We start from the raw sequence: 25,022 nt of genomic DNA on the forward strand, positions 1-25,022 counted from the left end.
CATGAATGTTGGATTGCTTATGATTATATATTTTTTAATAAGCTTTCACACAAACTCTAGCTCATAGCTAAAAGACATCATGCCAGCCTTCCATGCAAGCCAGATTATTTATGCAAATTAACTCCAATGAAGGAACTATGTATTTTTTTTTCTTTCTTTTTTCACTGTAAACTGTAGAAAATAGCCTGTAGAGTATTTTGCATTGATGAGTGGCAAAAAAGTTTGTACATAATATTATATGGAAAAATAACATGGTCATATTTGATCAACTTGTATATATGGAAATTTCAAGTAATGATTATATAATTCTTACACTGAAAACAATTCTGCAGTTGTACAGTTATTAGTTATTTTGTGCAGGTCATGTGTGGAGCTCAGAGGCCCGTCAGGGAGTCCTGGACATCAGTAAAAATGGCCACAAAGCCCTGAAAAAGTCACAAACAAATTCAGACTGTATCACTGTGTTTTCCAACAATTTTGCAATATCAAACGAAATCCAAACCCCATACATTTCACAATACAAACATTAAATAGTTTAACATTTAATAGTACTCACATTTTTTATAAGCAATTGAGAATTGATCAAACTAAAGCCTTTCAGTGTGGGTAAGGGAAAACCAGCCTTCAGGGCCGCTAAAATGTAAAGTGGAAAAAGGTGTTAATTATCAGTTCCCAGACTTTCTAAAAAAAAACTGTTTTGCAAAGTCTATAGTTTTCAGAAGTTGCTTTTTTGGTTGCAAGTTTGTAATAAATGCAATATCATTAAGAGATTTTTTACCATTTATTTTTGGAAGTACAAACATCTTCACTGCCATCACTGACATTTGCTCGAGTGTGTCAGTCTGTACATTGAATGATTAGACAAAGATAAAACATATCATAATGCTGATCTACTAAAGTGAATATTTGACATGAATCATCACTGTCTGGTCTCACCTTAAAATCACCAATCTCAGATGATCCGAGAGTCAGCGTTAAACTTGATGCAGCATTCAGGGCAAAAGATGATGTAGAATACTTATTTCATATGTAGAAAATGGCCAATTATTTCTAAAATATAAGTGTGTTTGATACTAATAACATTATAAGTGGACCTCAGGGAACTTAATAAAAAAACAAAAAACAAACAAAACTGGGTAACACTTTAGATTACAGCCCGGAAAGTACTGTACGTGTTTATGTACTTACCCTGTAAATACATGGAACAAGAGGGTAACAAACTTTAATTTACAGCCCGCAATGTCACACTTATCCTGTAACTACATGAAACAAGAGTATATTTACCCAGTATTTAAGCAAAAGTTTAAATAGGTTTAGTTTTACTTGCCTTGAAACACAGAAGCCCAAACTTAATCAGTGCACTTTTGCTATCAAAACACTATGTACCCTGTAATTTTAAAAAGCCTTTGCGTATTAGTACACTATTATAACAAAAACCTACGCAGTATGTTCTTAATAAATTGCTCCCAAATGTAAGAGTGTTGTATCATAATAGAAGAATAAGTGCCCCTTAGTTCTAAAATAATTACAGTAGAAATAATTTAATTTTCCAGGTTGTTACCCCTTTATTCCCCAAACTTTACATATTGTTCCCTTATACCTACACTTACGTACTTTATAGATACGTTATAATTACAGAAAGGTACGTTGTAAATTTGTTTTACTTGCACAGTACTTTCCTTTCGGGCTGTAATCTAAAGCGTTACCAAAAACTGCAATGCATGATTGAAATGAAAACACAACTTAAAATGAAGCTCATTTGACTGCGTTTTAACTGGACAAATATCAGTGAAACTCACTTTTTCATTTGGAAAGCTCCAATCAGGTTTTTGTTAATCCAAGCACTTCCATTGAAACTGCCGTCCTGCAGGTGGAGTGAGAGAAGAACACTAAAGTTAATTCTAAGCTGAATTGCTGTTTCCTTTTTGATTAATTGATCAATTTGGTGAACACATGGTTCTATATCACTGTTTGCAGTTTCGACTTTACAGCTTATAGAAGGTCTTGTCCAGGGCCGTGGCTAGAGGATTCGGGGCCCCCTGAAAAAATATTGATGTGGGCCCCCACCACCCTCCACCAATATCATATACTGTACAATATATGAGCATGGAGGCTCACATGTAACTTAATAGAATTTTCTTACAAAATAACAAAGCAGATAATGTGTTTGATAACACATTAATAACAACAAATACATGTAAATAAAGGTTTTTACTGAACATCAGCAAAAGCAAAATACACAAATATAACATTAAATATAAAAGCAAATAAATAGCAAACACTAAAACAAATTTTCCTTCAGTAATGAACATTGAAATAACTATGAAAATTATACGAATCATTATTATATGTATATCGGTTTGCTTGATCTTTAACCTTTGATGACCTTACACGTCACTTCACCTAGGATGAACCAAAATCCCATTGTCAGACCTTTTTATTGGCAAAGTCACTTATGATTTCTTTGAAGTCCAGCTGTCTGCTTAGCTGGCTTTCAATTGAAAGTCGGGCAAGGCTATTAAAGTCCCTGTGAACCGGATGTTGCAAACGACTTTTCTCCAGTGTTAGACGCATTTCCAAGTAAACGGAATATTGAACAGAGGGCAGGGTTTTACTCTAGCGCTCCTCCTCTCCATCTCTGCTCACAGCAGACTAAAGGTTTGAGGAGTGGTTAAGTGTTTTCAACCCAAGCTGTCAAACTGACGTTATCAGAGAAGGAACACCATTCCAGACCGGAAGTAACTTTTCAGATTTTGATTAAAGATTCCCATGGCAAAAAATAATAATAATCTGTGTATTAACTTGCACAGATTAATTGTTCACCACAAGACTAGTAATATGCGCTAACAAAGTAAATAGGGTCAATTTTGATTTCATGTCGACTTTAAACCTCTCTTGAGTTTGGGTAGACCTGAGATGCACCAGAAACAGAGACAGGTAGAGTGCAGAAGATGCGCACTGCAACACACACTTGTCCAGAAATGCTCTTTTTCATCATGTAGACTGAATTCAGCAGGTCGAGAGGAGACTGACTGACTGGCATTATACACAGACTTAAGATGCCTCACTTCATTCTCAAAGCCTGCTGTAAGGTCCTCTGTATATTTGCTCACTAATGAGTGGCAAGCTGGGGGAATCTGATCTTCTTCTAAGTCTTTTAACTTTAAGATTGCAGAAAACTCTTCATATATATTTGCAGTGGTTTGGAAGCGGGTATCCAAGGCAGAGATTTTACTATCCAATGCGACAAGGAACACATTGTTCCGAAACCAAATTTGTTCTGTCTCCTGTTGGTTTGCATCCTCTGAACTCTGACTCTCATCTCCAAACTTCTTTCTCCTTCTCTTGTGGCGGACTGGAAACCCCCTGGGCACATCCATAGCTTCTGCAATGAGGGAGGCTTTTGCTAAAAGATGATCCCATGAGTTTCGCAAAACTCCCATCTCTTCTTTCAGTGCCTGTATGTTGTACTTCCAACTTCCATTGACATTTTCCCTGATTGTAGAATTGTGTTTCTGTCTTCAATGGACTGCAGGATTTTCTTCCATACAGAGAGAAGAACTGTAGCTTTGAAGGACATGAAGTACTGTTTTAGACCACTGGCCTCTGACCTAGCTTCATTTGTTAAACTGCACTGAGCACAGATGGTGTCCAGAGCTTCTATAATTGATGGCAAGTGGTTTGCAACAGGTTTAACTGCAGCTATGCGCGCACTCCTGGTCTCTGACAAGCGTTGAAGGGAGCAGCCAGTCTGACTTTTAAGGATTGCCCACCGCTCTGGACTTGCACTAAAGAGATTGTATAAGCGGTTCAAACAGCCAAAAAATGTGGACACCTCAGGACATGACTCTGCTGCTTTTACACCAACAAGATTCAGAGAGTGTGTGGCACAGGGTGAATATGTGGCAAGAGGGTTTATTTTCTTCATTTCAGCCTGAACCCCTTTCACTTTGCCGGACATATTTGCCCCATTGTCGAATCTTTGTCCCCTGCAATCTGAAATATCAATGCAATGCTCCTCCAAAGTCTTCAATATCATTTCTGATATTTCCCGGCCAGTCTTACCATTGAAAGCCTTGAAGTGTAAAAAACGCTCAATTATCTCCCACTGGTCATTCTCTTTCTCTTTCTTTGCTACATATCTTACCAGAATCACATTCTGCTCCATATGAGAAATGTCAGGAGTTGCATCACAGATCATAGAATAATAAATTGCATGCTCCCTTTCCGTCAATATTTCTTTCGAGACCTTTTTTTCCACAGATCTCAATGAATTCATTTTGTGATTCTGGGCTAAGGTAATGTGTCATTCTTGCACCTGTCCTCCTCTCTGACACTTTTTGCAAATGATCACTGAGCAGAGGATCATAACGAGCCAACAGCTCTAATGTGCCAAGGAAGTTACCATTGCGGACATCACCTAAATTGTCTCTGGTTCCTCTGAATGCTAAGTTTCTTGATGTCAAAAAAAGTGTGACATCTTTCAAGAATTGCTTTTGTTTTTTTCAACTTCCAGTTGTATTTGTTTTTGCAAGCTGCTATCTATTCCTTTTGCTTCTATCATAGAATATTTCAGATTTTTGAGGTTATCTTGTGAAAAGAGCATGCATGGCACACAATATAATGAATCCACGCTTAGACTGTACGTCACCCAGTCTCTCTTCTGTTTTTCTCGCCCATTTGCTGACTTAATAAACTGGAGATACTCTGGAAATGTCTTGGCTTCTGAATCCTTGGGCATAATAGCTTTCAGGTCTGTCTGACTGGCAGTGGCTAGCTTTCTAACGATCACCTCACGCTCACGATCTGTTAACCTCTATGGCCATAATCCTGGATCAGCTGTCAAAAAATCTCCCCCACTCTCGCCTTCATTTCTCCCTGCGCTTGCTGAGATTGGGCTGTCTGTGACTGTGTCCTGACTGGCGCTACTTTCAGCTTCTTCACTTTGACCTTCACTAACTGATGTTGGCCTACTTTCATGCATTTGCTGGGTTGAAGAACCTGGCTCTGTAGACAACATTTTGACCACGTAATCATTCGGTGGATTGTGGTGCGCACCGATAATGAAGAGTGACAGTACTCGGCAGGCTGTAGACGGCAATTTTCTTATTCCCAGCAAAATAACAATACAACCTGTCTTTAAGAACGTCTTGATCAACTGGGATACAACAACTCTCCTGGCCTCCCTCTCCTTGTTTTTATGGCGTTACTAGTACCCTGGTTTATGTTTTCTTTTCCCCAACATTTTTCATTCATTCAGTCAATCTCCTGCTCTTCCACCAAGTTCATCGTTAACTTCAGGCACTGCTGCTTCAACTCTGATTGGTTCTGTTCACAAGCTGGGGTGGGACTTACAATTTTACTGGGTCCATCTGATGTTTGTCACTGACTGAATAATTAATAAATACTTTAGATCAGACTAAACCATTTTTAGGGAGGCAAGAGAAGCAGATATTTGGAAAAAATATTTAACCAAATTGCATGTTTTTGTGGTTTTCATTTAAATCTCAGGCATACAACTAATATAAATATTAGAATTATTCATACAACAGGGGCCTATATAGTATAACTCCTGGATTTTGTGGGGCCCCTGGACAGCGGGGGCCCCTATAATTGTCACCACCTTTCACCCCACCCTGGTCTTGCCAACATGTTTTGTGCAGTTTTGATATTAGCCTTTTCCTGTTAAAGTGTGAGGGTTCCTCTTCCCTTTTTTATACAATGTTTTTGTGCATAATTTGTGTATCCAAACACGAAACTCACCACATCCAGTCTGAAGAGAGGCACCAGCGTACCATCAGGTTTAACAGCGGAGAACTTTGCTGCAGCCGGCACATGAATGTCTATCACCCCTGAACTGAAGGAGAATAGTGGCGTCTCGCTGGCGTATAACAGCACCTGCATCTCCATGTTGGGATACAATGTGCGTAGCTGAACAAATAATTTGTAAACAGAGCACATTATTCATCTTGATAACAACTTGATTTTACTTGAAAACTATAGACACATTTTAGACATGTAAATACACATGAGATTCGTGACTGGTGTTACATCAGTATATACAAGTCATATTCTCTAGTTATTTACTGGTTGACATTAAACATAAGATATTTTATAATTTATTTATTTTTCCCTTACAAAGTCACAACCTGTACATACACTGACCTGTGGAACGAAGGCACCAAACTGACTGGTGTTCAGATGGATTGGAGAACTCTTTGGTATCTACATTAAATGAGAAGAATGAGTGACTTAATAGCTAAATCTATATTTTAAATCTATAAGAGGGCATGATTCCTTGTAAGTCTATAATGAGTGTAAGATACAGAACTCTTCCAACACAAATGCTGTATAGTTTCATTCATTGGAGATGGTAAAAGTATTTATTTTTTTGTACTTCCTCACCATGTCATCTGTGATGTTGATTTGAAGAGCCTCAGAGCTGAGGAATGCATACGCTGCTGAATTCACGAAGAACTCAGAGGCAGCCACTGAAAGCATGTAGTTTTCTGCATACGGCACGTCAAACGCGCTTGCAGAGAAAGGCGGTTCAGACGGAGAATTGCGGCTGTAAAACTCTCCCTGTCACAGGAACAACAACCAAACGTCACTGGCAGGTTACGGTAAAAATTCCAAAGCGAATAAATAAAATCTATAATACTGTTTACAAATCAAGAAATCTATTCAAATTCTAAATATATTCAGAAAGAGAAACCTAATAATAGTTGGGGCTCAGGGATGGTTGGACAGCTCAGAGAAGCCAATCCTGCTCCTGGAGAGTTTAGCTCAACACTCATGCCTGGAAGTCTCTAGTGATTCTGCAGACCTTGATCAGCTGGAAAGTGGCCCTCCATGAGCAGGATTGGACACCCCTGTTGTAACAAATGTTAAGCTGCGCAAACACTGTGCAATTTTCGTCTGAATCTGAGCCGATTCCTGAGTTGTATGACTCTTTTTTTTTTTTTTAGTCTGGCCGAATTTCAGCTTTGTCGTGCAGTGTACAGCGGGAAACGACAGGCGATTAACCTCTCCCGACCGGCAATCAGATGCTCGGGTTAATTACTGATGTTAGAACTTTTGGTCTCCTCTTGTGAGGGTATCGCACAGTTGAAGCAGAGCTACGAACCAATTGCCCTAAACTCAGTGCCTTTTCCCTTCACTGCGCCTGCCTGAAAACAGAATTTAAACCATTGCGACACGAAATAGATATTTTAAGTCTCAGCTCCACGTTCGGACCGTATAGATCGTGAGCTTTGGCTTTACATCACATGCGATTTACTCGTACAGTGAGAGTTGGTATTTAATAAAATAAATGCTGAAATCGCACAGTGTATGCCTGGCTTTAATTATTATTATAAATGCTGAATTAAAAATCCTTACCTTAATATCTAACTCAAAGCTTTGTGCTGTCACAGCCGGGGAGGATGTCAGAGGGATGCTCAGAGATATATACGGACCCACGGGTATGTTAACTAGAAAGAATTCATTTGAGCGTGATTACTGTAGTCATCTAATGAAGAGGAATGTAATGTGTGCTGTAGTTTTCTAAGTAGTTTTCTAAGGATTTTGTATTTACAATCACACCAACAACATTAATGTCATTAAGTAGCAATAGCTCAATAATACGGCTGAAATAACCCACAGTAGGGTGAAGTAGAGTGATTTTTGAATTACAATTAAATCACATTTATCATAATGATTATGGAAAATAATGCCACAATGCAAAAAAAAAATTATTGGTCCTAAAAATAGTTTTCTTTATGCATAATATGTCTTCTTTTAACTATAAATCTATGTGATCTATATATAATATATAATTTTCAGACATTTTTGTGCCAGTACCAGGTATTTCCTGTAGAGTTGTCTCTAATCCATTTATTGCTTGTTGAATTGCCGGGCAAATCTAAAAAAAATAAATAAAAATAATAATAATGACAATGACAATACAAGACATAATGAGTAATATCATCAGCAGCAGATAATAGTGTTGGCTAATTTGTTTTGATAAAATGACAAACCTGCTCACGTATCATTTCTGATATTTTTCCACTGAAACCACTTATAAATGGCTTGAAAAAAATGCTGCAGAATAGAAAGAATAGAAATGCTCTATTAGTGGTAGTCATAAGAGATATTCACAATTGTTGCGTGTATCTTCAGGTATCATCTGTCTTTTATGTTTTGTTACTACTTACCTAGCTCCTCCATGGAACTGAATATTCACACCTCCTACATTAGCACTACACTGAACAGTGGTGATGGAGAGACGGCCAGCATCATCCGCTAACTGCAGGAGGGTGTAGATGTGGATATTGTACACAGCCAGATCAAATGAGCCGCCATCATGGCTGCAATCATAGAACAAAAGACAATCATATGACATATCTTATAAACAAACGGGGTAAGATCCAACAGCAGTTTGTTTAAGGGTAATCCATAATCATAATCCAGGCAGGCAAAAGGTCATAGTCCATACAAAGCAGTCCAACACGAGAAACAAACAAGAAAACAACCGGGAGCAGAACTCAGAAGTGCCAGGTGACATACAACAAGGACTCCGTGACAATGACTGAACAGACAGGGTATAAATACACAGATACTAACAAGGTGAGAGGGAACAGCTGCGTGCAATGATGAGTGATGAGTACAGACAAAGGATTATGGGAAATGCAGTTCATGAGTGAATGACACCGTGGGGGAAAGAGGACCTCTAGTGGTTACCCAGGGATACACAAACCAGACACTGTGACACAATCAACTCTTACATTAACAATGTCTTATTTAAAACATTTTACTTTGATATGTTTAACTTGCCAGCTATCTTGAGGGATCTTTCCCATTCCTCTTTGGCAAATTTCTCCAGCTCATAGATTCTTAATGAGATTTAGATCTGGGCTTTCAGGGGCCACTTGTCCCTCAACAAAATCTGGACCAACTTGGATGTACTTTGGGTTGTTGTCTTGCTGGAAGACCCAGTGTTGATCAAATTTGGCCGTTTTGCCTGTTGATAATTGTTTTGCAATAAAATGCAATTATTTACGAATATAGCAACGTATTGTTATGAATCTTGGTATGTGTCATCGCAACCATGCCCTGAAGGACCCTGAGAAGCTTGGGGTCAGTGCATTACAAAAGTATTACTTTTTGCTGTAACGCAGTAATATAACGCATTTCTGATCAAATATTGGTAATATTACACGCATTACAATCTCAGTAATGCACATTACAACAACTCATTTTAACCCAAAATAATACATTTTTTTAAGAATTTACCAACACCGTGAGACATTCCAGCACCCATAGATATTGGTTTTGACTGGGTTTGTGCCAAATTTGGTGTTATTACCAGGGATTTTAAGGTATGGTTGCTGGGTGATTTTGTTTTGAAACCTTCAGAAAACCCAATGTTTCTCAAAATGGACTTTGCTGACTCTATCGACTTCAAACAGGTGTAGCTCAGTAATTATTTGTCTGATTCCAACAAATCATACATCATTTTGAAGGTTTTTGTGAAAATAACATAACAATAATTATTTATTTTTTTTGCTCATTCAGACTCATTTTGCCAGCATGGGTCACATATGTTGGTTTTGTGTCTATTCAGAATGACTAATGAGCAGCAATTTTTATTTTGGGAATGTCATATATGCTCATTTGCCAAAATGGTTGCTGTGTGGAAAAGGGTTAATAAACAGGATGACTGTACATTATCTTTTCATTACATGTTCGACTTGTTTTAACTGGTTTGCTCGTCTTGGATAAAAGCTGTTTGCTAGAGTGCGGGAACTGTTTTTCTTTGTGGAAGCTATTAGTTTATTAAAAGTGAAATAATATTTTTTTTTTCTACTCAAATCAGTAGTTCTTGCCCAATTATTTATTTATAAGTCAATTCTGTGTAATAAGTGGGATATAAATAAACCAACGGTTATTACCACTTTATGTTGGGTTCTTGATCCCCCTTGTTGGGGTTTATTTGACTTATGTCTGTGTGCATGGTCCTTCTTATCGACTAAGTTCATGTGAATGTGTAGTAAGGTTTATAGAAAATGTTATTTATTTTCAAGGTCACGTCAGGTGAAACTGATTTGATTGCTGTCCCCTTGCCCATGATTCACTGGTACACTTACATTATGCCAAACTGTGTTGCCCAGTTGCCATTGATGGCTAGTGTGAGTTGACTGACTTCCACAGATACACCAGTTCCCTCTACAAACACCAGTGACGGGTCTGGCATGCTGCACTCCACAACCCGCATGCTGGAAAGACAAAAACACAACGGTTCACCATTTATGGAATATATTCATGTAGACGCAGTCATATTTTCTAAGTTAAAATAACTGTTTATTACATGTGATGAATATAAGAACTACTGACTGAATTTCATGTATTTGTGTTTGAATATATGCATTTAGTATCTGTGAAAATTAAAGACATTTTAATTAGTTAATTTGCTTTGATTGTTTGTCAACAAACTGACTTTGATAAGACATAATGTACAGTGCCGATCTTGATGTCCACCCCACCCTGGACCTCTGGGATTTCAGTACTCTTCAGTTTGCTTTGTATTTGGACAGACAACATCTGAGACACTGAACACATGTACAGAAACAGATACAGAAGCACATATCACCTCTTTAGCATCCTCATGATTACAAGATTGTATTTTAAAGGGTTAATTCACGCTGGCAGTGTGAGTTTTTAATAAATCTTGGCTAACTAATAAACAGCCAATATCCTAATAATATACAGTACATGCTAATAAACAACTAGTTAATAGTGAGAATTGGACCCTAAACTAATGTGTTACCATATTTGTTTCAAGAAAATTGCTGAAGTTACCCTTTAAGTATTCAAACAAAATAATTAAAACATTAAATATTTGTGGATTTATATTACATTCTGTCATGTCTCTTTCAATAAATACCCATTAAGCAAGGGAATGATAGATGCTATTAAATGACCATTAGGGGACTTTATTTCCACTTACCAAAAATTATCTTCACTTTTATTTAAAATAAATGCCTCTCTGAATATGATGATATGATATTTGATGGGAAAAGGGAGAACAATGTGATTGGAAAAAGGTTGATTCAAACTCTGGATGGTCGCATCAAAAGCTATATCAAGTATTCTTAAAGGCACAGTATGTAAGTTTCACTGAGAGCCTAGGAGCGGAGCAAGGCCGGTGGAGTGAGTTACTGAGAGACACACCGGTCTCGAGTCCCACGGAGGAGCTCCAGAAGGATATAAGGAGGAATGACGACAGTAAAGGCACAAGAGAGGACTAGGACATTTTATGTTGGTGTTTTTCTTAGGGCTGTCAAGCAATTACAATTTTTTTATCTAATTAATTACACAATGTGGTGCTTAATTAATCGCAAGTTAATTAAATTATACTTTAAATAAAAAGCTAAAACTGCCAGTAGATGGCGGTAAATATCTAAATGAGTAGGTCATTGGGTCATTCATTCATTCGATTTGTTCAAACAGCTGATTTATTCAGGAATTAAGTAAATGGCTCTCTTTATGAATGTGCCATTGAATCATTAGTTCACAACAGTTCTGCTCTGGCATTATAGGTAAAATTTTCATTGACAAAATTGTGCGATGTCATATAGCCTACAATATAAATATGAGACAAAAACTCACATGGGGCATTTTTGCCCTGATATCTTAAATGTTAAGAGCAACTAACTGTTTTCTATAGGCTCGATCACACAGTGTGTTGTTACCATGTTCATCACCAATAAACTGTATGAAATGTAAGATGAACTACGTAAGTCTGATCTGGGGCAGGAGGGTGTGTTAAATGCATTAATAAGTTTAACACATTAATTTTTCCCATAACTAATAAATTAAATGAACACGTTAAATCAACAGCCCTGGTTTTTATTATGCCTATCTGTTATAATTAATTTTAAAACATTGTATGGTGGAGAAAATGCTGTTCCCTTTCGTGGTCACTACGAGTTATGTCAGTGACAACGAAATGGGATTTCGCATAGAAAGCCTATCACCTTCGAGATTTAGAAAACGAGCCAGTGGCAATGGAAATGCCTTGGGTCTGCGGGTTTTGCATGCCCCACCCCATGGGTATATAAGGAAGTACGCTGGCATAGCTCAGTATGTTTTCGCTTCGGAGCCAAGAGCATCTCTTCACTCCACAAGCCAAATCCTGAGTTTTCTTCCTCTTTCTCTACATCTCTTCGAGACGAGCAACTCTCCGGTGTTGGTGTGACGGCGATTTCAGCTTGTTCACATTGCCTGCTGATCTGTGCAGTGATCTGCCAGTGAGTGTGTTCTCCCTGACCACTTCAACATCCGCAGAGTTTTCCTCTCACAAAAAGAGCTTGCACGCGGCACGTCTTTTTAAAGATGCCTCGCCCGTGCACTTCTGGTTGCGGTCGGACTGTTTCTGACTCTGATGGGCACAATCGCTGCCTTGCGTGTTTGGGCGTTGATCACGCTAAGGCAGCGTTTGTGGATGAGTCATGTTCTCAGTGTTCTCACCCCCATCCCTTGGATGATTGTGAGCGCCGCCCATGGGTCCCGTCACTATCGTCCCCCTCTGTCACAGAGTTCTCGGATGACAGTGTGCACCGCCCACGGGCCTTGCCACTCTCATCCCCCTCTGTCACAGAGTTCTCGGATGACAGTGTGCGCCGCCCACGGGCCTCGCCACTCTCGTCCTCCTCTGTCGCCAGAACCCTAGCAGAGCAGACCTCCGTGGAACGCTGGTCCTACCCTGGGTGCGATCGAGACTGTCCCTACAGCCAAAATGAAGTCCGGGTTCTACAGCCCCTACTTCATTGTCCCCAAGAAATCCGGTGGGTTACAGCCAATCCTGGACCTGCGTGTCTTGAACCACTCCCTTCACAGGCTGCCGTTCAAGATGCTCACGGCCAGACGCATTTTTGAATGTGTGCGGCCACAGGATTGGTTTGCAGTGATCGACCTGAAGGACGCCTACTTCCATGTCTCCATTCTACCTCGACACAGACCGTTCCTACGGTTTGCTTTCGAGGGGTGGGCATACCAGTACGCGGTTCTCCCATTTGGGCTAGCCCTGTCTCCTCGTGTCTTCACAAAGGTCGTCGAGGCAGCCCTTGTTCCTCTACGGGAACACGGGGTTCGCATCCTGAACTATCACAACGTCTGGCTGATCCTAGCTCACTCTCGAGACCAGGTCTGCGAACACAGGGACCTAGTGCACCAAGCTTGTCTGGGCCTTCGGGTCAACTGGGAGAAGAGCAAACTTTGCCCTGTGCAGAGGATCTCTTTTCTTGGTTTGGAAATCGACTCGGTCGCCATGTGCGTGCAGCTTACGAGCGAGCGCGTGCAGTCACTGCTGACTTGCCTCCGTCAATTGGAGGGCAAGAGTGCGGTTCCACTGAAACTATTTCAGAGGCTCCTGGGGCATATGGCATCCACAGCCCCAGCAACGCCGCTCGGATTGCTTCATATAACGGACCACTTCAGCACTGGCTTCGTGATCGAGTCCAGAGGTTGGCATGGCAACACGGCACGCTCCAAGTACCAGTGACTCCGGCCTGCCATCAGACCTTCACCCCGTGGACGAACCTCAGCTTTCTACGGGCCGGAGTGCCCTTAGAATGAGTTTCCAGGCATGTTGTTGTATCGACAGATGCCTCCACCACGGGCTGGGGCGCCATGTGCAATGGACATGCTGCCGCGGGCTCCTGGACAGGACCCCAGCGCCTTTGGCATGTCAATTGCCTCTAGTTGCTGGCTGTACATCTTGCCCTGCACCGCTTCCATGCGTTGCTCAAGGGTCAGCACGTACTAGTCCGATCAGACAATACCGCGACAGTAGCGTACATCAACCGACAAGGTGGTCTACGCTCCCGCCGTATGTCGCAACTCGCCCGCCACCTCCTCCTATGGAGTCAGAAGCATCTGAGGTCGCTTCAAGCCATTTATATTCTGGGAGACCTGAACTGTGCAGCCGACGAGCTCTCACGGCTTCGGCCTCTCCCTGGAGAATGGAGACTCCATCCCCGGTCGGTTCAGCTGATTTGGGATCAGTCCGGGGACGCGCAGGTAGACCTGTTTGCCTCCCATGACTCGTCCCACTGCGACCTGTTCTATTTCCTGATGCACTGGTGCACAGCTGGCCGCAGAGCCTACGCAAGTATGCGTTTCCCCCAGTGAGCCTTTTTGCACAGACCCTGTGCAAGATCAGGGAGGACGAGGAGCAGGTCATTTTGGTTGCGCCACATTGGCCCATCCGGACCTGGTTCTCCGAACTTGTACTCCTCGCGACAGCACCTCCCTGGTCAATTCCCCTGAGGAAGGACCTTCATTCTCAGGGATGGGGCACCCTATGGCACCCTCGTCCTGATCTCTGGAATCTCACATGTGGCTCCTGGAGGGGACGAGGCAGGTTTGAGTACCCTACCACCAGCGGTGGTGGCTACCATCACTTCCGCTAGAGCATCGTCCATGAGACATGCCTATGTGTTGAAGTGGAACCTCTTTGTCAACTGGTGTTCTTCTCACCGAGATGACCCCTGGAGATGCCCGATCAGTGTTGTGCTTTCGTTCCTGCAAGATGGGTTGGAGTGAAGGCTGTCTCCCTCCACCCTGAAAGTGTATGTTGCCGCTATCGCCACACATCACGACGCAGTTGATGGTAAGTCCGTTGGAAAACACGACCTGATCATCAGGTTCGTAAGAGGAGCGAGGAGACTAAATCCTCCTCGCCCTCCTCTCGTTCCCTCTTGGGACCTCTCAGTGGTACTAACTTCCCTGCAGAGTGCTCCCTTTGAGTCTCTGCAATCAGTGGAGCTTAAGTTCCTGTCAATGAAAACAGCGCTCCTGGTTGCACTGGCCTCCATTAATAGGGTAGGGGACCTGCAGGCATTCTCCGTTGATGAAGCGTGCCTGGAATTCGGGCCGGCTAATTCTCATGTGATCCTGAGACCCCGGCCTGGATATGTGCCCAAGGTTCCCACCACTCCCTTTCGAGATCAGGTGGTGAACCTGCAAGCGCTGCCCTCGGAGGAGGCAGACCCAGCCTTGGCACTGCTCTGTCCAGTACGTGCCCTCCTTGCTTACATAGACAGAACGCAGTGTTTCAGGACCTCGGACCAGCTCTTTGTCTGTTATGGTGGGAAGCTGAAGGGAAAGGCTCTCTCCAAGCAAAGGTTGTCTCATTGAATAGTGGACGCCATTGCTTTGACATACCAGCAGCAAGGTCGACCGTGCCCCCTTGGTGTGACGGCTCACTCCACCCGGAGTGTGGCCTCCTCTTGGGCTCTAACGCATGGCGCCTCGCTAACAGACATCTGTAGAGCTGCAGGCTGGGTGACAAATAACACATTCGCGAGATTCTACAATCTTAGAGTGGAGCCAGTTTCTTCTCATGTACTCGCTTCAACCAGCCGGTACTAGATTCTGCTCAGGTGTCTTCACTTGCTCGACATTCCTCTCCACGGACGGGATACGTGCGATATTCTCCTCAGGTGAGCCTGATAAGCCCTGAGTTCGTTCAGCACTGTTCACGTCAGTGCCAGAGTTATGTCACCGGCAGCTTTTGCGCTTGGCTAGGTGCCTCCATGTGCATAGTTCCCCCTCTGGGCGACCCCCACATGTGTATTTCCACTGTAGGCCTCTCTAAGCATGTGTCTTTCCCTCGGCAAGCCACCTTGCCACCCCTGGTGTTGAAATATTCCACCTGCGGCTGGACACCTCAGTGATTCTCCATATGCAGCCCCCTCCTGGGTCATTTGTGTATTCTGTAAGTGATTCTGTAATTCTGTAATTGTGATTTCTCTGGATTTAAACATTGTTGGAAACATTTGGGATAATGCAAGCACACAAGTCAACTAAATATATAAGATTGTTCTAGTTGTTTTGGGGTATATTAATCCAAAAATATTACATATTGTGCCTTTAAGCCCAGTTTTCAACACTATCACTGCATGTGCCAGTGGCTGGTGTTTATGTCCTACTACTGCCAGCCTAGAAACATTTATGATTAACATTCACGGATGTCATCCTGTTTTGGTGACATGAAATAAGTTTTCCTCTTACTAAAAATTTAGATTTTAGAGGGAAAAGGTTACATATGAAAGGAATCAGTGGATAAATGTATAATATATTAAAGAAAACAACCACTGAGCATTTCCCTGATGGACAGTAGCTATCATGTCTAACTCACAATAAAGAATGTTGTTAGATATAATTTCAGATCAATGCAGTGAAAACTTACCATCTCTGAGACCCTTCTCTGACAGAAGAGCTTTTAATGCAGGATAATCTGCATGTGTGTATGTTACTATCATCAGGAAATAAATTACCAGCTGCATCCTTCAACTCCTGCTGTGTAAGACAAAATATATAACTCATGAGATTAACCTGTCTTTTAACTTTTGACAGGCATTTACACTGCAAAGCTAAAAAAGTATCACATTTGGTACATGTCAGGTTTGGCATAGACGAAGCAGACAGAATGGTAAGTTAAATGCTTTAATTTGCAGAATGGATCGGTACAGCGAAACAGGTGAGTAAACAGTAAGTTAAATTTCAGATGATAGCTTAACTGAAGTGTAACCAAGTCTCTCTTTCTCTTGCAGATGATGATGAAGGAGTTCCTTAGAAGACGGAATGGTGACTGGCTGAGAAGATCGGGATCGAAGGTAGGTATACAAGTAAGTATGGCAGAGAGTCTGTGTCATGTATAGACGAGATCAGACAATGACTGAATGTTTGTAGCAGGTATATATGGGTGAACTGATGATGACGTCCAGGTGACGGTGATTAGTAATCAGGTGACAATGAGCGTGTGAATGACTGAGTGGGCGGAGTGAGGGAATGAGTGGAAGGAGATGGTGATGGAATCCTGACAGTACCCCCCCCCCCCCCCCTCCCGAGGCGGCTCTTGACGGCTGGGAAGAAGAGAGATGTTGCCAGCGGCGAGGATGGTCAGAATGGAACTGGGAGAGTAAGGCTGGATCTAGGATATCATCACGGAGCACCCAGGAACGCTCCTCTGGACCGTAGTCCTCCCAGTCCACCAGATACTCCAGACGGGGACCTCGCTGCCGGGAGTCCATGATGGATCGAACTCTGTAGATGGCCTCTTCTTCCACAGGAACGGGAGGAGGAGGCACGTCATCCGAGGTGGAATCTGAGGGAACAGAAGAGACTGGGTCAGTGAAGGGTTTGAGGAGAGAGACATGGAAGGAAGGAGAGATCTTGTACTGAGGTGGAAGGTTGAGTCTGTAGGTTACTTCGTTCAACTGCCTCTGGATGGTGAAAGGTCCAATGAATCGAGGACTCAGCTTACGGCAAGGCAGGCGGAGGCGAATGTCCCTCGTCGATAACCACACCTTCTGACCAGGTTGGTATTGGGGTGGATCGGCTCGTAGATGATCCGCTTGATCCTTGTGCCTCCGCACTGCCTGTTGTAGATGCACATGAGCAGAGTCCCATACCCCCTCGCTCTGATGGAACCAAAAGTCGACAGCTGGAACCTCCGAGGGCTCACCCGACCAAGGGAAGAGAGGTGGCTGATATCCAAGGAAGCACTGAAAGGGGGTGAGCCCGGTGGTACGCTGAGTGAGGGAATTCTGGGCGTATTCCGCCCAGGGGAGGTATCGGTACTGGTGGCAATAAGTTCGCAGATAATGTCCTATCTCCTGAATCTTCCGCTCAGTCTGGCCGTTAGTCTGCGGATGATATCCTGAAGAGAGGCTGACAGTGACCCCGAGGAGCTTGAAGAAGGCGTGCCACACCCGGGAGATGAATTGGGGTCCCCTGTCCGAAACGATGTCTTCTGGAATGCTGAAATTTCGGAATACATGATGAAACAATGCTTCAGCTGTTTCTAAAGCCGTGGGTAAACCAGGTAAAGGTATCAGCTTGCAGCCTTTGGAAAATCTATCCACAACGACGAGCACACAGGTAAATCCACCGGATCTAGGAAGGTCAGTCATGAAGTCCACTCCGATGTGTGACCAAGGGCGTCTGGGTAGTGGCACAAGTTTACCCTCAGGTAGTTTCCTGGGATTGTTGGTGATGGCGCAGACTGAGCAGCCACGGACGAACCTGGAGACATCTTCGGAGATGGATGGCCACCAGTACCGCTGACTGAGGAGCGAGAGGGTACGCTTGCTACCAGGATGTCCAGAGCCCGGAACTGTGTGAGCAGAGTCCAGAAGGAGAGTACGAAGATGTTGAGGTATGAAAGTACGCCCTTCTGGACCTCCCGGCGGAGCAGGATGGCGAGAATTTTCCTGAGAGATTTGCTGGTCGATGTCCCAGAGAATGGGACTGAGGATTAAGGCTGGAGGGAGGATGGTTTCAGTACTGAGGTCCTCTGAAGATGAATGATGGAGTCTGGAAAGAGCGTCTGCCTTGCAATTCTTACTTCCTGGACGGTAAGTAACAGCGAAGTTGAATCGAGTGAAGAAGAGTGCCCAGCGGGCCTGGCGAGGATTCAATCTTCTTGCCTCACAAAGATATTCCAAGTTGCGATGATCTGTAATTACTTCGAACTGGTGATTTGCTCCCTCCAGCCAATGTCTCCATTCTTCTAAAGCCAGTTTTATGGCTAGCAGTTCCCGGTTGCCGATGTCGTAGTTTTGCTCCGCCGGGGACAGCTTTTTGAGAAAAGGCACATGGATGGAGTCTGGGAGGCTCACCCTGCCGCTGTGACAGCACCGCTCCAACCCCAGTGGAAGATGCATCGACCTCAACGATGAAAGGAAGTTCTGGATTTGGATGGATGAGGATTGGTGCTGTCGTGAAGACTTCTTTGAGGCGATAGAAGGCTTGGATAGCTGTGGGATTCAAGGACAGAGACTTGGGTCGATTCTTTAATGAAGATGTGAGAGGAGCACTGATGAGACTGTAGTTCTTGATGAATCTTCTGTAGAAGTTTGCAAAACCGAGGAATCTTTGAAGTTCTTTGACAGATGTGGGTAATGGCCAGTCTTGGATTGTTTCCACCTTCCTCTGGTCCATCTGGATACCATGCTGATCTATGATGTAACCCAGGAACTGAACTGAGGTGATATGGAACTCACACTTCTCCAATTTCAGGTAAAGCTTGTGTTCTCTCAGTTTCTCTAGTACTTGAATGACATGACGATGGTGTTCAGCAATTGAAGATGAATAGATGAGGATATCGTCAATGTAGACAATCACAAAGTGGTTGAGGTACTCACGGAACACTTCATTCATGTACCCTTGGAAGACCGCTGGAGCGGTTGGACAGCCCGAAGGGCATAACCTGATATTCATAATGGCCAGATGGGGTGACGAACGCTGTCTTCCACTCATCTCCATGCCGTATACGGATCAAGTTGTATGCACTCCAAAGGTCCAGTTTCGAAAATATGCGAGCCCCACGCACCTGCTCCAAGGCAGCTGGGACCAGAGGATGGGGATAACTGTTGACGGTTTGAGAGTTGAGATAACGATAATCGATGCAGGGCCTCAAGCCTCCGTCCTTCTTACCCACAAAGAAGAAACTTGAAGCGGCAGGGGAGGTCGATGTGCGGATGAACTGTTGTTGTAAAGCCTCCTCCACATACTCCTCCATGGCCTTCTGCTCCGGGATGGACAGTGGATAGATACGACCTTTAGGTAGAGTGGCTCCAGGTAGCAAGTCGATTGCGCAGTCCCATGGCCGATGAGGTGGTAGTTTAGTAGCCAGTTTCTTGCTGAACACATCCTGGTACACCTGGTACTCCAATGGAATCTCTACTTGATGCTCTACTTCAGGGCTCTCAACCGAGGTGGAACAAACAGGAACTTTGGACCTCTTCTGAGGCGTCGATGATGAAGAAGGGATTTTCTTGATGGATGATAGACAGGACAAATGGCAGGACTCACCCCAACGTAATACTTCACCAGATTTCCAGTGGAGCGTCGGCTGATGTTGAACTAACCAGGGGTGTCCCAGGATGAGCATGGAGAAATACGAAGATACCTGAAGTAGAAACCCACTCCGCCTCACCGGAGAATGTCGCTGGTCGGGCCATGGGACACGCTGAGGCAGTGATGAAGCAACGGGCGCTTGAGGAAGTGAAGCTGAAGAGGTGTGTTGATGAATGGCGATCGGATTGACCGGTGAATTCGCTGTGGATTCCGAAGGATTCTGCATGGTGGTCTGATCTTCTGTCAGGTTTGGCATAGACGAAGCAGACAGAATGGTAAGTTAAATGCTTTAATTTGCAGAATGGATCGGTACAGCGAAACAGGTGAGTAAACAGTAAGTTGAATTTCAGATGATAGCTTAACTGAAGTGTAACCAAGTCTCTCTCTCTCTGTCTCTTGCAGATGATGATGAAGGAGTTCCTTAGAAGACGGAATGGTGACTGGCTGAGAAGATCGGGATCGAAGGTAGGTATACAAGTAAGTATGGCAGAGAGTCTGTGTCATGTATAGACGAGATCAGACAATGACTGAATGTTTGTAGCAGGTATATATGGGTGAACTGATGATGAGGTCCAGGTGACGGTGATTAGTAATCAGGTGACAATGAGCATGTGAATGACTGAGTGGGCAGAGTGAGGGAATGAGTGGAAGGAGATGGTGATGGAATCCTGACAGTACATCAATTTATTATTACAATTACTGAGTGTACATTTAGTTAGAATTTTGGTGTTAATTCTCACACACACACCGTTTTTATTTATTTATTTATTTATTTTTGGTCAAGATGAAAATATAATTTAACCAAACATCACATCAATTGTATTATGATAAAAAAAAAAAAAAAAAATCTGATGTCATATATTTTTTTTAATACATGCTGTGTATTAAACTCATTGGTGTAGTGTATTCTCTTTTTAATCTTCATTTAAGTGGCTCCAGCAGCAGATAACAAATCTTAGATGTCTTTAGACTGTATATGTGTTTGACCTTCTCTGCATCCAAACGCCTCTTCGGATGATTTGAACCGACACTGCTTTCAGTGTACATTTATCAGTATGTGTGTAAATGGAGCCCTTGACCTTTGTATTGCTAAAAGAGTGTAGGCCTGTATTTTATATTTGCATTCCACAAATTATCTGCTTTAGCAGAAGTTTGTATTAAATGTCATTCATGATCCCTCAGTTCAGCTGCATCGGTCACTTCCTTAAATGATAGAGAACTGATACTAAGACCAAAACACATTTGCTTATTTGAGGACTCTGCTCAGACACACATATAGCAGTGTTTATGACCACAGCTTACCATAATTTTTATCCTAAAGCTATAACAGTTATTTCCTTTAACACTGCTAATCAGTTTTAACCAAGTCAATGCATAGGCATGCATGGCAGGGGTTTGATATCTTCACTCACTGATGATGTGAACAGTAATCTGTATCTTCACTCTTTGACGATGTGAACAGTAATCTGTATCTTCACTCTCTGACGATGTGAACAGTAATCTGTATCTTCACTCTGACGACGTGAACAGTAATCTGTATCTTCACTCTCTGACGATGTGAACTGTATCTTCACTCTTTGACGATGTGAACAGTAATCTGTATCTTCACTCTCTGGCGACGTGAACAGTAATCTGTATCTTCACTCTCTGACCTCTGACGATGTGAACAGTAATCTGTATCTTCATTCTCTGACGATGTGAACAGTAATCTGTATCTTCACTCTCTAACGATGTGAACAGTAATCTGTATCTTCACTCTGACGACATGAACAGTAATCTGTATCTTCATTCTCTGACGATGTGAACAGTAATCTGTATCTTCACTCTCTGACGATGTGAACAGTAATCTGTATCTTCATTCTCTGACGATGTGAACAGTAATCTGTATCTTCACTCTCTAACGATGTGAACAATAATCTGTATCTTCACTCTCTGACGATGTGAACAGTAATCTGTATCTTCACTCTCTGACGACGTGAACAGTAATCTGTATCTTCACTCTCTGACGACGTGAACAGTAATCTGTATCTTCACTCTCTGACGACGTGAACAGTAATCTGTATCTTCACTCTTACGACGTGAACAGTAATCTGTATCTTCACTCTGACGACGTGAACAGTAATCTGTATCTTCACTCTCTGTCGATGTGAACAGTAATCTGTATCTTCACTCTCTGACGATGTGAACAGTAATCTGTAGCTTCACTCTCTGACGACGTGAACAGTAATCTGTATCTTCACTCTCTGACGATGTGAACAGTAATCTGTATCTTCACTCTCTGACCTCTGACGATGTGAACAGTAATCTGTATCTTCACTCTCTGACGATGTGAACAGTAATCTGTATCTTCACTCTCTGACCTCTGACGATGTGAACAGTAATCTGTATCTTCACTCTGACGACGTGAACAGTAATCTGTATCTTCATTCTCTGACGATGTGAACAGTAATCTGTATCTTCACTCTCTGACGGTGTGAACAGTAATCTGTATCTTCACTCTCTGACGACGTGAACAGTAATCTGTATCTTCACTCTCTGACGACGTGAACAGTAATCTGTATCTTCACTCTCTGACGACGTGAACAGTAATCTGTATCTTCAGTCTCTGATGATGTGAACAGTAATCTGTATCTAATCTGTATCTTCAGTCTCTGACGATGTGAACAGTAATCTGTATCTTCACTCTCTGACCTCTGACGATGTGAACAGTAATCTGTATCTTCACTCTGATGACGTGAACAGTAATCTGTATCTTCATTCTCTGATGACGTGAACAGTAATCTGTATCTTCATTCTCTGACGATGTGAACAGTAATCTGTATCTTCACTCTCTGACGGTGTGAACAGTAATCTGTATCTTCACTCTGACGACGTGAACAGTAATCTGTATCTTCACTCTCTGACGATGTGAACAGTAATCTGTATCTTCACTCTCTGACGACGTGAACAGTAATCTGTATCTTCAGTCTCTGACGATGTGAACAGTAATCTGTATCTTCACTCTCTGACCTCTGACGATGTGAACAGTAATCTGTATCTTCACTCTCTGATGATGTGAACAGTAATCTGTATCTTCACTCTGACGACGTGAACAGTAATCTGTATCTTCACTCTCTGACGATGTGAACAGTAATCTGTATCTTCACTCTCTGACGACGTGAACAGTAATCTGTATCTTCACTCTCTGACGATGTGAACAGTAATCTGTATCTTCACTCTGACGACGTGAACAGTAATCTGAATCTGTAGCTTCACTCTCTGACGACGTGAACAGTAATCTGTATCTTCACTCTCTGACGATGTGAACAGTAATCTGTATCTTCACTCTCTGACCTCTGACGATGTGAACAGTAATCTGTATCTTCACTCTCTGACGATGTGAACAGTAATCTGTATCTTCACTCTGACGACGTGAACAGTAATCTGAATCTGTATCTTCACTCTCTGACGACGTGAACAGTAATCTGTATCTTCACTCTCTGACGACGTGAACAGTAATCTGTATCTTCAGTCTCTGACGATGTGAACAGTAATCTGTATCTTCACTCTCTGACCTCTGACGATGTGAACAGTAATCTGTATCTTCACTCTCTGACGATGTGAACAGTAATCTGTATCTTCACTCTCTGACGACGTGAACAGTAATCTGTATCTTCACTCTCTGACGGTGTGAACAGTAATCTGTATCTTCTCTCTCTGACGACGTGAACAGTAATCTGTATCTTCACTCTCTGACGACGTGAACAGTAATCTGTATCTTCACTCTCTGACGACGTGAACAGTAATCTGTATCTTCAGTCTCTGACGATGTGAACAGTAATCTGTATCTTCACTCTCTGACCTCTGACGATGTGAACAGTAATCTGTATCTTCACTCTCTGGCGATGTGAACAGTAATCTGTATCTTCACTCTCTGACGATGAGAACAGTAATCTGTATCTTCAGTCTCTGACGATGTGAACAGTAATCTGTATCTTCAGTCTCTGACGATGTGAACAGTAATCTGTATCTTCACTCTCTGACCTCTGACGATGTGAACAGTAATCTGTATCTTCACTCTCTGACCTCTGACGATGTGAACAGTAATCTGTATCTTCACTCTCTGAGGATGTGAACAGTAATCTGTATCTTCACTCTCTGACGACGTGAACAGTAATCTGTATCTTCACTCTCTGACGATGAGAACAGTAATCTGTATGCTGAGCACTGGATGCTTCAGTTTGATCTGTGTATAAAAACCCTTCATCTCTCAGAATCTTTTACAGTCTTGCAGCTTTTGAGTTGCACAGCAGAGAAGAAAGCAGCGATTTCAAATAAAGACAGCACATTTATATTTATCAATTGGGAAGATGCTTTTATCTGAAGTGACTAACTGTGGTTTTAAGTTTGACATTTGATAAGCTTGTATATTTCTTGCCAATCAAACTCCAGACATTGGCATTCCATTCTACCAGTTGAGCTTCAACAAGTTTCAAAAAGTTTATGTTTGGTATGTTTATATTTATATCCAACATGAATCCCTTGCAGGAAAAAAAAAAAGTTTGTATATGAAAAAACATTATTTAATAAATACTTTCTTATTCATATTTGATATGAAATTGTAACGTACCTCAAAACATACAGCACAGCCTGGTGTCTGAAGGGAAAGTGAGTGTTTCTGTGCGAGTGTTTCCTCAAAAGCTGCTTCAAAAGAACACCGTTCACAAGGGAGGGGCGCGTGTTCAGTTCCTGCTCTGGGTGTCTTTCAATATTGAAGGATAATTACTAGTGCTTTCAATAAAAATAATAAAAATAAAAAACATATTTACAAAAAACAAATTTAATCAATCACACATACAGTATTTCTATAACTAATTGTCATCTTCCTAAATTTGTAACGAGAATCGTTTAGAAAAATGTTGTCAGCTAAAGAGAAGCTTTAAATATCTCCCTGCAGCTGGATAAAAATTATTTTAAAAAGTCTATGGTTAGTTTTTCCCTTAAATCCTCGTACTAAAATTTACTTTACATCCATTTTTTTTTTTTTACATTATTTTGTATTTCTGTCCACCAAAATCCCATTATAATTATAAAAAAGTAATTAATTACTAGCTACTAATTGCATCTTCAACAGT

General features: G+C 42.2%; 1 protein-coding gene across 2 annotated transcripts; it reads right to left on the minus strand.

The window, feature by feature from the left end:
• Window positions 1–347: 347 nt before the first annotated feature.
• Window positions 348–24,581, minus strand: LOC311088095 (bactericidal permeability-increasing protein-like). Of its 2 annotated transcripts, none has more exons than XM_084121751.1 (16): window positions 24,518–24,581; window positions 16,235–16,344; window positions 10,478–10,589; window positions 10,128–10,256; window positions 8,196–8,348; window positions 8,019–8,082; window positions 7,843–7,903; window positions 7,381–7,472; window positions 6,406–6,582; window positions 6,166–6,225; window positions 5,764–5,931; window positions 1,800–1,864; window positions 937–979; window positions 779–842; window positions 557–633; window positions 348–425 (listed from the first exon to the last, which is right to left on the minus strand). In XM_084121751.1, the coding sequence occupies exons 2-16, from the start codon at window positions 16,329–16,331 to the stop codon at window positions 375–377; spliced, it is 1,413 nt and encodes a 470-aa protein (XP_083977877.1). In that variant the 5' UTR covers window positions 16,332–16,344; window positions 24,518–24,581; the 3' UTR covers window positions 348–374. The 2 variants fall into 2 exon arrangements, with proteins under 2 accessions (XP_083977877.1, XP_083977878.1); XM_084121752.1 differs by having other exon boundaries at window positions 16,235–16,341; window positions 24,518–24,567.
• Window positions 24,582–25,022: the final 441 nt, after the last annotated feature.

Source organism: Abramis brama, assembly GCF_963993115.1.
Source record: "Abramis brama genome assembly, chromosome: 8".
In the NCBI taxonomy this organism is placed as follows: domain Eukaryota; kingdom Metazoa; phylum Chordata; class Actinopteri; order Cypriniformes; family Leuciscidae; genus Abramis; species Abramis brama.

Coding starts and splice junctions, on each gene's coding strand:
- LOC311088095 (XM_084121751.1), bottom strand. CDS start 16,331: ATGCAGCTGGTAATTTATTTCCTGATGATAGTAACATACACACATGCA. Junction 6,583..7,380: donor GCTTTGAGTTAGATATTAAG/GTAAGGATTTTT, acceptor TTCCTGTGACAG/GGAGAGTTTTACAGCCGCAA. Junction 843..936: donor CTGAGATTGGTGATTTTAAG/GTGAGACCAGAC, acceptor TTCAATGTACAG/ACTGACACACTCGAGCAAAT.